The sequence below is a fragment of the Erpetoichthys calabaricus genome, chromosome 3 (genome assembly GCF_900747795.2).
Source record: "Erpetoichthys calabaricus chromosome 3, fErpCal1.3, whole genome shotgun sequence".
Taxonomy (NCBI): Eukaryota; Metazoa; Chordata; class Cladistia; order Polypteriformes; family Polypteridae; genus Erpetoichthys; species Erpetoichthys calabaricus.
The window spans coordinates 106,020,927-106,035,716 of NC_041396.2; the positions used below are offsets into that span (position 1 = coordinate 106,020,927).

General features: G+C 37.3%; 1 protein-coding gene across 1 annotated transcript in view; it reads right to left on the minus strand.

Moving 5' to 3' along the window:
* crim1 (cysteine rich transmembrane BMP regulator 1 (chordin-like)) overlaps positions 1 to 11,571 on the minus strand; it is a 907,432-nt gene extending 895,861 nt beyond the window's left edge. Inside the window, exon 1 of the mRNA XM_051925587.1 lies at positions 10,647 to 11,571. Within this exon, the coding sequence (XP_051781547.1) occupies positions 10,647 to 10,944 (298 nt within the window). The 5' untranslated portion in view covers positions 10,945 to 11,571. The remainder of the gene's footprint in view (positions 1 to 10,646) is intronic.
* Between the last annotated feature and the right edge of the window lie 3,219 nt (positions 11,572 to 14,790).

The window sequence follows — 14,790 nt, forward strand, 5'->3', positions numbered from 1 at the left end:
AAAAGGTATCTGAAGTAAACATAAATTATTGACTGGAAATGACATTGCAACAAATATTATCATTTGGATGGTGATACAGTTGTACAGTAAAAAATATTCAGACTAAACTATTACCAAGCAGAGTTCTCCTTCTTTATGTCATTTAAACTTTCAATGAGATCAGTCTTGTGGTCCTGTTCACCTAACATTTTATTATTCCACATCCAGTAAGTAATACACGTACTTAGCAATATCACAATCCCTAGAGGACAAGATAATATTGAAATGATTTTTATAGAGCCAGGTCAATTTTAGTGCAGAGTCATGCAGTGGCTAGTTCTGCTTCCTGATGGATCCACTGTCTAATATTCATATCCAATGCCTGGTCATTATCTGTATAGAAAGTTGACTTTTCACGTCTGCATGGGTTTTCTGCAGCTACTCTTGGTTATTTCCACATTCCAAAGTCATAATTATAAGACTGACTGATTCATAACTGTATAGTGTGCATAGAAGAATGAATGCAGGGTTGTGATGGACTGGCATCTTATCCAGGGTTGCTTTCTTCATTCAACAAAATGAGGGCTTCTCAGCCAATCAGCCCACATCACTAAAACATTTGGGCCACACAGGCTCCCAGATGTTGCTGACTTGCAGTCACTAACAATTTGCACTGGTTATTCCTCCACAGATTTATGTTTAGAGGATATTTAACACTGCCTTATATAAAGCTTTATAATCTTCTTCCACGTTTATTACATCATGTTTCAAGAGTGCCTCAAAAATTTCAAATGTCATGATTACAAACAACGTGAAATTACGTGAAATTGCGAGTTTTTTGTAAAGTATGCAGTGGTTGCTCAGCTGTTTGAAAGGTGCTATTAGGTTCCTATGACCAACCTTTTCCAGACTTCGACTTTGGAATATCTAGTGCAAAACCGTCAATTGACTCATTCAGAGTTTATTAATTAGGTATTTACTAAATTAATTCACATTTTTAAAATGGGCTCACGGACAGTAATCTGCAATCGGAATTCATTGTGTTGTCATTCATCTGTTTCCAGTCTACAAAGCATTAATCTCCTCCAGGCAGCATCAGATAGCTCTTTAACATACATTTGGCATTTGTTATTTGTAAGCAGTTAACAATTTTTTTGGAAAGCATTTTAAATACATTTTACCAAGTATTGTTATTAATTTAATCAAACAGTGCTGGGGGTTTGGTTATGGTCTTACTAACTCCAAACAGGTGTTCTAGTTTCTCTTTGTTCTGAGCTCTTCTTCATAGTGTTATTTTATAAAGATTTGATTCCAAAAAATTATTAAACAAATATTGATATTACCAGGTAAACATATAAATCTAGTCTTATACACAAATGTTAAGATTTAGTGTACACTTCAAGGAAACATTTTGATTTCTTATTATGTGGCCCACTTAACTTCTTGACAACTAGAGGTATAGGGCTCAATAAAAAAACGTTAAGCACCACTGCACAAGATGTTGCTGACATAGCCCCATGACCCCATGATTTGGTTTAAATAGAAATGCTAAGTTATGTTCTCACCATATCTGACCAAATTTGTCTTCATCACACAAACAGTGGTTTAATTGTCTTTTTTATCAAAGAATCTACATATCCTCTAAAAAAGAAATCTAATATTATAACCTTTCTGGTGGTGCATGTGGAAAATTATGGAGGTGGGAAACAGAGCTCTGTCTGATGTCGCACATACAGAAGAGTGTTGCTTACAGCTTTTAAACTGTCCCATCCAGGGGGAGATGGGAAGTCTCCTATTGGTCTCTGTGATGTGATGGCCTTCTTTGCATCTTTGCACCCTGTTGATTTGTAGTTTGGGAGCAGTGTTTGGCCAGGGGTACTAATGAGCAAATTCCCAAACTGAAACAAATGTTTTGATACATGTACAATAAAAAAATGATAGTGGCATTATTTCAGAGTGGCATCAGAAAGTGCATGACTATGAAGATTATACAGTCTATAATTGTTAAAGGTCTGTATAACCAGAAGACCCGTGGATAAGTGTGCATGGCAGAATTACATTTGAAGTCACACTTCTGTCTCAAGGACCCATTATCCTGGGTTTGAAATCCCACACAATCCCCTTGGTTGTTGTAAGAGATCCATTTGTACAGTATATTCCCCTCATGTCTGTGTTTGTTTTTGATACTCTGCTTTTCCTCCCATTTCCCCAAAACATGCATGTTATGTTGTTTGGTAACTCTAAACTGACCCAACGGGAATCTGAGGTTTCAGAATTCTGTGTTGGTTGCTGCTGTCTGCCTAACACTGCCAAGATGGGCACTGGCCCACTGCAAACTTGAAATGGATTATGAGGGCATGAGAATGTTAAAGATATTTTGAGAAAGGAAAAGTTAAAATGATTTTAAACAACCTGAGCACGGAAACCTTGAGTGATGAAACCAAGGTGTAATTTCATTTGCAAAACAGAGGAAGGTTGGTGTTAAAAGCACAGATGATTAAGCAAACAATATGACAACAGATAAAAGTTGTCAGCCTATAAGAAATTCTTTCTGGATTTGTGGAAAGTATTAGCTTTAATCTCTGAAGCAGCACATGTGCCAATGTGCTAATCTTGTGATAGGAATTCAATTTTCCAAAATTAAAAACTGGGTTATTATGACTATATATTTCCATGACACCTTTACCCAGGGGAATGTAAAAGTTCATGGTACATTACCGCTTTTTGTTTTTTTACAGTGTAAATGAAGGGTACGTGGGACAAGTGACTTGTCTGAGTCACATAGTGCACAAAAGGTGGGAAATTAACTAGCAACTTTATGGTTTAAGGTCCACTTCCTTAGGCACCACAATGCAATGCACTGCAAAGAGGCGCCAGGAAACATACTCATTAATGCCATTTGTTTTTGTTTTCATTTTCACTGTTACTTGAGTTACCTGCAGATAACCTTCACCTTAAGACATATGAGAGCTATCAACAAAAAAAAGGTGAATTCACAGTTATATCATGGATAGGATGAGAATGTTCAAGTCTCTTCAGAAAGGTTGATCAGCAATTGAAGATGGGCATGTTTAATGTTGGAATTTTTTATTAGCCTATATATTTTGAATGACTACTATCAGTAGTACTCTGTATACTCTAACAGTTTGTTGTGATTTCAATAACCTGGTGGAGGAAACACTCAGACAGTACTTTTTTGTTGAGTTAAAGAAAACATATATTGTAGTCTTGCAATAAGATTACAGCAGTTGGTCCAATTGTAAGAAAATATATATAGACAACTGTACAATTTCATTTATACCAGTATCCTAATCAAAGGCCACTTTCAGACAATACTTGAGCGATATCTGACATTAACTAAACAATACTATTGCTTAATAAGGTGTCCCATTAATGCTCATAGGGTGGCATGGAAGGTTAGAATTTAGCACTGCTGTCTCACAGTTTGAAGCCCATAGTTCTTTTTGCAGATTTTGTGTGGATTCTTTTCTCACAGCATACAGACGGGCATGTTAGCCTGAACAATAGGAAAGGACTAGCATCCCATCAAAGTTGACTCCTACTCTGTGGTTGATGTTGATTAGGGAACGCTCTGCTCCCCGCAAACCTGAAATAAAATAAATGGATTCACGTAAGGAACTATGGATGGACAATTGAGAATGGATTTTTGCATGAGTGTAATATAATAAAGTGATGGCCTACCCAAGGATGGTTCCTATTTTGTCCCTGATGTTGCTGGGTCAGGTCCAGCAGCTATTTGACACTATGTTTGAGAAAGTAGGTTAAGAAAGGCATGGAAGAATTTATATTCAAGGTGTGCAGAATGAAGCATTCAGCATAGTGTTTACATATTGAAAAATTTGGCAAAGTTTGAGCAGATTGCATTTTTTTTTTTTTTTTTGGCCAGATGACAATGACAAGAGTTCAAATAACAATATAAACTACTGTATACATTACCAGATAATAGCTGTTGGCTATACAAACATATTCACAAAAAAAGAGTATTTTAAAAATATTAAAAAAAAGAATTTTAAAATTTAAGAGCTCATTGTTGTTTTATACATAAGGCACACATGTGAAGCATATGCTCTTGAATATTCGTACGTGGCAGAACGAAAGAAGAAGCAAGTAGTCTAATTATAAGAAATTCAGCTAAAGGCAGTCATGACACACTGATAAAGAAACTGAATGAACTGAAAATCTGCTGCCTCAGGCAACTGTGTATTTGCCAATGATGTTGGGGACTCTATTCAAAGGTTCATTTTGGAGAATACTTAAGAGTTTTCAAATATTAGGCTGCATGTCAAAGAATAGTCATGATTTTTTTTCTACAATCAATAAGAAAAAGTATCCTGGTAACTTTAAAACCACATTATTTACTTCAACTATGTTGTTTTCAGATTTGTTATGCAGCTTACATTAAAAAACGCTTTAATTCATAGGCTCTTTTTTGTCACAGATGTGACAACTGTGAAGTGGCACAGTCCAAAAAGTGAAAAATTGTAAAACAATGGCAATGGCATCAGTAGTGTTTGTTACTACACTTTCTGCTCAGAAAAGATTCAATAATGAGTGCATGTAAAGAAATGAGAGCTGAACTCCCAAAGACAAAGGGATCTAGCCATGTTGGTTTGCCCGTGGCAGTTACCTATGGTGCATCCTTGTTGGCCAAAATCATGCGTTGTAAGAAAAAGATGTATTTTAAGAAGATGCTAAGTTAGCAATTTTTTGTGTGAAGACCTGGAAAGAGAGGCAGAGTGGATTTATAATGCAGCAACAGGTAGGCAATGTTATCTAGTGGTTAAAACACTGGAATATAATTCAGATTGTTGCCGATTCACTGTGCAAGACTGTGAACAAGCCACAAAAACTGTCCATAATTCAAATGCAAGAAAATACATAAACTACAAATGTAAAATGCCTTTGTAGTTTTAATATGAGAAGGTATGAAAAGAGTATGAAAGAAAAGTAAAGTACATGAAGTAAAACCCAGGCAGATAATGTGGAAACACCACTTTGACAGTGACCAAGCACAGAGTACAAAAATAGGATTCTCAGTCCATAACTTTGCAGCATTAACAACTGAGCTGAACACTATAGAAGTTTTATACAATAAATTCTAATCTAAAATATTAAGAGGAGACTCCTGTCTTGTAAATCCCTTTTGAAGAAAGGGAGGACAATAGCAACAATGAACTCAAAGAAAGAGTTTACCTTCAAACAGGAAATCTAATTTCTCTTTTAACTTAAAACTGTATCTTTAGACTATAGAAAAAAATGAAGTCCCCAAGTGTAGGGCATGCAGTTCTTGCTATAAATGACATTATCTTTAATTGGGTAGCTTGTTGCTGCCATAGTTTTGCCGTGTTTGAAATTCCTAAACGTGGGTATTTGACTTTTCTGAAAAATAACCAAATGTTTCATGAACCAACATGAACTACTTAAACAAAATCCAAACATTTTTTGTTTACTTAAAAAACAGCAAAGATTATGGCACAACATAATTACAATAAGCAAGTAAAATTGGTTGTTTTTTTTGTTGTTGTTGTTTTTTTCATTTCCTCATATTGCAAGCAAAACAGATAAGATAGCTACAGTATGTAATTAAACTATACTTTCCATTAACAGAACAAATTGGCTACAAATTGGTGGGAACAAAAACATGCAGCTAGTGCAGCCCTTCAAGTTCAACACTGTTAAACCCTGCCTAAAAAAATAAAGAACATAAAGAAGTAGCCTTGAAATCTCCCATTTTTAACCACAAAGACCTATAATCCATTTTTAATTAGCAGACTGTAAGAAGACACAGCCATTACTGTAGCACTGCACAGGGTAAAAATTATTTGTCACCAGGATGCCAATCAATTGCTGGGTGCACACAGCCACACTGCCACTTACTGGACCGATACCATAAAGAGTACCTGAAAAACACCCAAACAATAAAAATGTGCAAAGCCTAAAAAAAATACAGTAAAAGAGCTGAATATTTTACCCAAGGTGAGAGACGGCCACACTAACTACAGTATCACCATACCATCCTCTAATCAAAAACATAGTTGTGAAAATAACATCCACTAGTTGGACTATCAATCCATGATTTAAAAGCCTCTATACATTAAGATAACATTTTAGAGGAGGGGCTACCTGTTATGTACTAAACTAATCTCTATAAAAGGTTTATAGACTTTGAAGCTTTCACAACAGTCATGGAGGTCCCAGAGAGTCTACACTACAATTCATTGACCCCCCCTTACTACTTTCAAAATGACAGCATCCCTGACTGGAACCTACTTTATATCTCCTTGGGGATTAACAAAGTATATCAAATCAAATCAACAAATCTTTTGACTGCAAATTAAATACTAAACAACAATTAATCCACAAAGTTGCAAACATAAAACTTTGTATTTTTCAAATTCATCACTATGGAAAATTGCAGGGCAAACTAACATAGACAAACCAAATGTATCAAAAAAAACTGTCCAGTTAAACACAAAGCATAAAACAAATGCAGAATTTAACATTAACTATAATAGTGTATATATTAGAATGTATTCTAAAATATTTAATTCCAATGGAGTTTTATTTGGATAATCAACTTACACAGTACATAAGGTCACACTTATCTAGTATAGATGTAGCTAAAATTATAAATTGGATTAGTGAAAGTCGATGTCGCAATACATGACTTCTTGTCAGCAGGTATGTCAGACTTGAAGTCTGCAGCTGCTGATCGAGTCATTTCAGTATGTTGATTTAAATGACTAGAAATTACTGGAGATATCAAATTATCCGACTGCGCAATGACTTTCCAGCACAGTTACACACTTCCAAAGTATTGCAAGCTTGCCTCTCTATGTGATAGCCAATAACATGGCTGCCTGAAGGAGTCTGTGCTGCATGAAGGTCTTACAAGTACAGCAAGTTCAGCCACAATCTTGGTCCTATTTTGTTTCCTTTTTTCCATTCTGATGTGGTATACAAAACATGAGACAGCAGAAAGATGAGCCTCTCTTCTGTTTGTGAAGCCCAATACAAACACAATCCTTATTCCTTGCCACTGCAATCTATGGATTGTACGTCCTGTTGAGCACTCATTCTTTGTCAGCTCTAATGCACACATCTTGAGGGGCGAGTTGCTGCAGCCTAGTTGGACCGAGTCGCTAGGTATGTCACACTATGCAACTGACAATCACTGGAGTGCATCGCAACTACCCCCAATTAGAAAAGATTATATATAAATGAAGTCTATAATTGAAAACCACTAGAAAAGTTGTGTAATGTGACAGGACCTTAAGACAAAGTAAGCCCTTTTCAAAACCACTACTAATTCAGTTTCAGGAGGAAAGTCTTGAGTAAAATCACCCTTCAGTAATACCATCCATCCATTATCCAACCCGCTATATCCTAACTACAGGGTCACGGGGGTCTGCTGGAGCCAATCCCAGCCAACACAGGGCGCAAGGCAGGAAACAAACCCCGGGCAGGGTGCCAGCCCACCGCAGGGCACACACACCAAGCACACACTAGGGACAAATTAGGATTGCCAGTTCACCTAACCTGCATGTCTTTGGACTATAGGAGGAAACCAGATCACCCGAGGAAACCCACACAGACACGGGTAGAACATGCAAACTCCACGCAGGGAGGATGCGGGAAGCGAACCCAGGTCTCCTTCCTTTAGTAATACTGTAGGTAAATATTATAATAAAATTAACAAATTCAAGAAAATCAATAATTTAATAGATATAAGTCAATTTATATGGTGGACTTTTTAAATATTAAACAAACCACACTTTTAAATTTTCCTAAGAGAAGTATGTAACTTGTCTTCTTAAAACAGAAGCCTTCTAAAAAGATAAGTAAAGCAATGCAATAAAGTACCACTGACTTTAAATCATACAGTCATCCAAAACAAAACAAATACATCTATTTTTGTTCTGCTTCATACAAGTAAATGTTCAAAGTAAAATGTTAGTTAAATTCCTTTTGCAGTAACTAGCCCCATATTTAGAGATGCCACTGCATGTTTTGGCTGATCACATCAGTTTTCCATTACATGAATATTTTTCTATTAATGGAAATTATAGAAATCTATGATTAAGAATTAAGGTCTGAAAAATTGTCCCAGTGTTGAGATCCTGTTAATGACCTTGAAACTCCAAATACAAAATACTGGACTATAATTTTAGTATATATCACAAATATGATACAGGCTTTCAAAAAGATTGTCTTTGTGTGCATTTATGATACTGTATTGCATTAAAAATTACATAAAAATTATTAGGAACCAGGAGGGTGATGCAGTGGTAATGTTGCCCTACAACTCTAGAGTCCTGGGTTTGAATTGTGGCCTTGTAAAAGGCCTGTGTGTAAAATCCATGTTCTCCCCATGTCTATGTGGTTTATTCTCTGGATGCGTGTTTGGATAACTACTAATTGTAAACTGAACTAGTGGTGCAGGTGCATGTACCCAGCGATTTATCACTACAGCCCAAAGATGTGGATGTTAGGAGAACAAGCAAGTCTAAATTGGCTCAGTGTAACTCTGTGTACTCTGAGAGGGACTGGTGCAACAGCAATTTCCTGTCCTGTACCCATTGTTGCTGGGCCAGTCACTTCATGACCGTGCAGTGGGAAAGTAGGTAAGAAAATAGATAAATTAATTATTAAGAATCCAAACACATTTCAAAACATACACATTTTACGTTACTTTATAATCTCATATGCACCTGCGTGTGAGTGTGTACGCATATGCTCTGCAAAAGACTGACACTCCACCCATTGTTAATTCTTGCCTTGCACCTGATGTAGCCAGGTCTGAGCAACTCAGAAGTGGATTATGCAGGTTTACAAATGAATGGATGCTTTAGTTATTATGTTACATAGAAAATAGAAAGAATAGAGTTTAAAAGCTTTTCTCTAAAAATACAAAGTTACAAGTTGGCAAGGAATGTACACCAAAAGTATTAACTTTCGAATAACATACTCGCAGTGTATTTTAACATTCATTCTTGAAAGAATTAAACTGAGCACACATTCTTTTGCTCCTTTGCATTGGTTAATGTTGACAAAAAATCAGGAGAACCCTCCTACTAAAAACAAAATCACCTCTAACAACTTCATAGGGTATTCTGATCTGAATCATAAATCTACACATCCAGTTCATTTATGGGTCATTTTAAAAAGCAACAACATTAACATTAAAATAGAGGTAGACAGTATACTAGTATGCTGTCCTTATTATAAAAACAGAAGTCTGCCTAAGTGATGTCTGCCTAATTGCTTATGGCCCTGAAGCATTTATAGCAATGAATTTCAAGGGAACATGAGGATAGATAGATAGATAGATAGATAGATAGATAGATAGATAGATAGATAGATAGATAGATAGATAGATAGATAGATAGATAGATAGATAGATAGATAGATAGATAGATAGATAGATAGTCGGAAAAGAGGTGCGTTTAAAATCCAATACACAAATCAGCTTTACTCAGTGTGACACGTTCTTTTGTGATGTTCCCGAGATAGGAATCACGAATGAGCCTCATCATTTTGATTTGATTATTACAACTCAGGGGCACCGCCTGTCGGGCACCAGAATGAATTGAAAGACACGTTTGGTGCGCAGCATGCGGAGAACTGAGTAGGTCTCACCTTTGTGTGTGTGCCTGTTTTTAAACTTGAGTAGCGTGAAAAACACTCCAAAAAGGGGACGGGAATAGAAAAAAAAAAAACAAGATTCTTATCAGAAGCTCTTAAACATAAGAAAATTATCCTGTCGAGGCTGGTCAAAACGAAAAGCGGGTACTAGATCCCAAATACTTTCCAGTTGTAGAATGACTTATTTTCTTTGCCGCGTGCGCGAGCTGCTGTCTCTAGTGATGACAGAGCATAAATATTCAGTTAATTTTGAGTTCCGAAAATGTCATTTGTCACATAAGCTTTTTGATGTAATAGTACCAAGGATGGTGTGTGCATTGTTATTTTGACTCCTAAGCAACAATCAGGGATCCTTTAGAGTAGACCCTCGCTATACAGATGGTCCAGGCAGATAGGGACACCTTGCCTATTGATGTATTAGCTCAATGAGAAAGTGATCATTATATTTAGAGGAAATCGCTAGATTTAGACCATCACTGATGATGTCCTTGGGACTGAAAGTAAAATATACGAGATAGTGATGCACTGTATAAAAAGCATAATGTAGACATGCACAAACTCGACTCATCACAGCGTGAATGCTTGGCACGAAAACGACCACCCTGTACTATAACGTGAAAGTGGTGCAAACCTCAAACTAAACAGCAACAAAAGCCGGTGTGTTTGAACTAATATGAAAAGGCGTCCTACAAGCACACCTCAATGGTACGCCATCTACGACGCATCAAGGTTTGCGTCAGTTGCCGTCTCACCTGCACATTTCAAAGAAACAGAAAGAAAAGCAAAAAGGAGCACGCGATAGCGTGTAATCTCTTACTGTATGTTTTCCGAGTGTCAAGAAACATATTCTGGCTTTTTGTGTAACGTGATTAATGTGGCTAGCAACTTGGCCAGTGAAGTAAATTAATGATAATACTGTACATTGATCTTATCTGATTTGCACACGTTTCATTGTTTATGCATAACGACATGCTTCATCTAGCAGCACAGTAACGCCGTACCTTCACAAACCCCAACTTCGTATTCTGTGATGGAATCGCCATTCAGAGGGGGTCTGATGACACAGCGAAGACCCCGGTCGCAAGTGCCGTGCAGCCCGTATACTCCTCCGCAGCTCTCATTCTTCTGTTTAGCACAGACAGAGCAGCAGCCGCAGATTCCCAGAACTACGCTGCCAGGGCAGTTCTTGGGCTCCTCGCATTTCGATTCATCACAGCGCAGACATACTAAGGCTCTGCTATTTTTTGCAACCAGGATCACAAGTTGAGTGATCAGCACGCATTTCACACCAAGGTACATCTTTGAGGAGGCTATTTGTATCCGAGTAAAGTAACAACAACAAACACAGTGATTATTCAATATGCAGATACCACCAATGATAAGATCAATAATAAAACAGGAAATCCAGCAAGACAATCAGCTCCTTGAAACTTTTGGGGTCTCCTGTCAGTGAAGAGTAAAAATATATTAAAAATAGGGCTATCCCACTCTGAAAACGCAGAGCATGATTTACTCTGCAAAACGTCAAAGTTTCTTCCAGTACTGTAACCTCGTAGACAGATACACTCAGACACAAATAAAAGTTTCCAGGTATATTTGTTTTTTTTTCAGTCAGGTATTCCGATATCTTCCCAAAAACCAAACCAAAACCAAACACACCAAAAAAGCAATCCTTAAATATGAAATCCTCCTGGTTGGTGTTGTGGGACTCCGCTGTCCGCCAGTTAATGCGCACTCTCCCCCCCTTAAGGAAATCAAATCAGTAGATCCTGAAATTTGGGTCTGTAGTTACTTTACTGAACCTGGTAAAAGAAAGGCTCTCCTGTCACGCATCTGAACTGTCTGCTTCTCATGTTTATCGCTCACAGTTTCTCTCGCCCCCCCACGTCTCTCTCTCTCTCTCTTTCTTTCTCTGCAAATCCGACGCTGAGAGCTCCGCTCGCTTCGCCCTCAGTTCAGTCCCATTGTGACCTCATAATTAAATCCCGCCCTCTTTTCCAACGGACGTGCCTCATTGGTCAGCTCACTCCCGATGTAGAACACAGGAAATGTTGGCACACGATCGCCTTATAAAAGCGGCACCAGTCTGTCGGAATTATGATAATGACAGGTGTCGCGGTGAGATCGGTCTGGTCTGTGGAAGAGGGGAGAATGAAGTCAGCTTGAGACTCGGAGCAAGGCGCTCCGTACAGGCAGCCCAGCCAATGTACTGACAACTTAGGCTAAACGCTTTTTGTCAGATGACAAGGCGCTTTCGAGTTTTTCTTTATTACCTTAGTAAATCGGTGCCAAATGCGCCTTCCGAGAAGAAAATAACTGCAGTGGCATTAACTACAAGGCATGTGCATTTAATAAAAATGGCAGTCTGTGGTACAAGTTTCAACCGCATGATTATTATCGTGAGCAATAACATGACTAAGACTTTTTATTTTCAAGTTAGGGATCAACAAGCCTAAAATTGTTTAGAATGACTCGCATTTCTGATTCCAGTCCCCGAAGTGGCTGCACTTCAACAGACCTCAATGAATACACGTTTGTAGAAAAAAACTTGACGATCTGTACGTGGTATTTTACTCTCTACTCCTTGTAAATGCCAGCATACGAATTTATTTTGAATATGTATTGTCTTATTTAATGAGATCAGTGTAATAACCTTATTTACTGCTAATCACCTGTGCACACTTAAATATATAAAGCAATATAATTAATTTAAAGCAAATGGTGCGGTTACTAACGTATTTCTTATTAATTTGGAAACGTTTTAATAATAATGCTTTATGAAGAATATAAACTAATGCGTAGATATTATGTAAAATTGTAAAGATAACACTGTCACCACTCCAAAAAAGTCTTTCAAAATGTCCAGAATTTTGTAAATCAATTCCACTGTTGATCAAATTGCGCTATTTAATAACAGTATTACAATCTTTCAAAGCGACGCTGATTGTAGTACCACTCTGATCTCTGAATCCGTACATATATATTCATCGGCCGGCACTTTTGTTATCAAGAATATCCACGCGTATCACCACCATGCACTAACAATAACATGTTTATTGTTTTTCCGAACATGCTGTTTCAAGTAAAGGAGATTACTACAACAGGTTCAGAGTGAAAGCTTGTAACTAGTCTAGTCCATCGCAAACCACTTGTTGGCATGTAAAAGCGCTTAGTCCAGTGACAGCGCTGTCAGAACTGGAGTCTACGCTGGTAGCACTGGGGCAGGAAACAACGCAGGACGGAGCCTTAAATCGAATCTTAGCCCGGTTGCATTTTCTCCGTGTCTATTTTGACTTTTAAATGAAAAGTCCAAATTGGACAGATAAAAGTGATTTAGATCTTAAGAGGAGGATGCATTTTAACAATAGATTAGAAATAATGGGTGGATGCTGTCTATGGTCTGGCATCTATCTAATTTGGCACCTCCTCTGCGCCCAGTATTGCCAGCATACGCTTCTTCCTCCACAACCCAATAGTGGAATATTGAAAATAAGTCTATATTCAACTTTCACTTTAATAAATATCAGTTTCCTAGAATCGGAGTAAAAACTAAACAGATATGAAATTGTTTACTCTTAGAAAGTATTGCGAAAGAGAATACGCTAATTCGAAGCCACTTGAACTAAAAAAGAGAGACGTCGACATCAATTGAGATAACAGGTTAATGACACTTTACCCTATCAGGTGCTTACTCTTTCATTCAGCGTTAGTTTCTTTAACTAATACAATGTAGCGGAGTCTGCTGCCAATACCGAACGTTTTTGTTAAAGTCGATGAAATTTTCCCAAACAGAACGGCCATCAGTAAATGTGCTGCCATGCTCTGAGATGCTGGTTATTTTCCTTCCAGCCTCCTTTAGGTATTGTAGCCTTTCATATTAAAAAGGCTGCGATTTCTTTTGAATATTTATTTTTCCTATGCACATCATCTCCATGAGATGCATTGTGTGTCATCTGTGACGACTTGACTACTCTAACGTGAGCTAGTGCGGTTCTTTCATTTCCAAGTAACGTGGCTTCCGAGTCCATCGCTCTAATTGGAGGAATGTTGTTTCAGTCCTCCGGGCTTTAGAGCGACGGTGCGTGTCAAAACTGGATATGGCAGAAAGCGCTGGAGAAAATGTTCTGCATATTTTAGCATTGTTGATAATGGTTACTGTGTTTTAATATTTAGGTTGTCTCATGTTAAATAATATGCCACCTGTGTCGTTATAACGCCATCTTTAAAACTTTACAATTGCATCAGTATTTTACTTTTACAGTTAGTAATTGGATATTATATTTCTTTCCTACAACAGGAGATCCAAAGTCTAACATCTTTTCTCCCTCCCCATAAATTAATCGGCTAATATCAGAAAGCTTTATTTCATCCTCAGAATGAGTTACATTTCTGGTAAATATCCTTATTGTTATTATTATAGTCAATCACAATTATAAAATATGACAGAACATTATATTGCAAACATCATTTGAAATTTCTTTACATGTACAAATTAAATTCTGTTCCTACAGGCAAGTTAAATAATTCACTTAATGGCCCACAATGACTGCAATCTTTATTTCAGGTAGCAAATTTAATAAACATTACAAAATAGGGTTCAGAAAAAAATGTGTGATGTTAAATTGGATATGCCTTTGATACAGTCATGCAGGGCGTTGCGTTAAGATTACAGTGAAGTGTTGATACTGTGTGTAGTTCTCAGTCCATTTATACTGACCAATATGCACGAGAAAACAGTTTGTGAAAGCATATTAGGCAAATACAGTCACCTGAGCAGAAAATAATAAATATTGAGGTCTATTGTTTATCATACGGGTTGGCATTGGGGTACAGTGCCTGTGCAGCTGCCTCACACCTTCTGAATTCGAATGCTAGGTAGGTCCTTGTCTATTTGGAGTTTGTCCATTTGCATCATATATCCACAATGGTTGTTCTCTGGGTTCAAAGTATGCCTGTTAGCTTGATTGTCAACTTTCCTTTTGCCTGGTGTGAATGACAGTGTGTAAGTGTGCCCTACGATGGAGTGATGCCCACTTCAGGACTCAGTCTTTTTATTCTGCCAGGACATGTACTGGCTCTCAGTAATGACAAAATTTGATTAAATAGTTTCATGAAATTAACAGAGTTACTTATATAAGATGACAA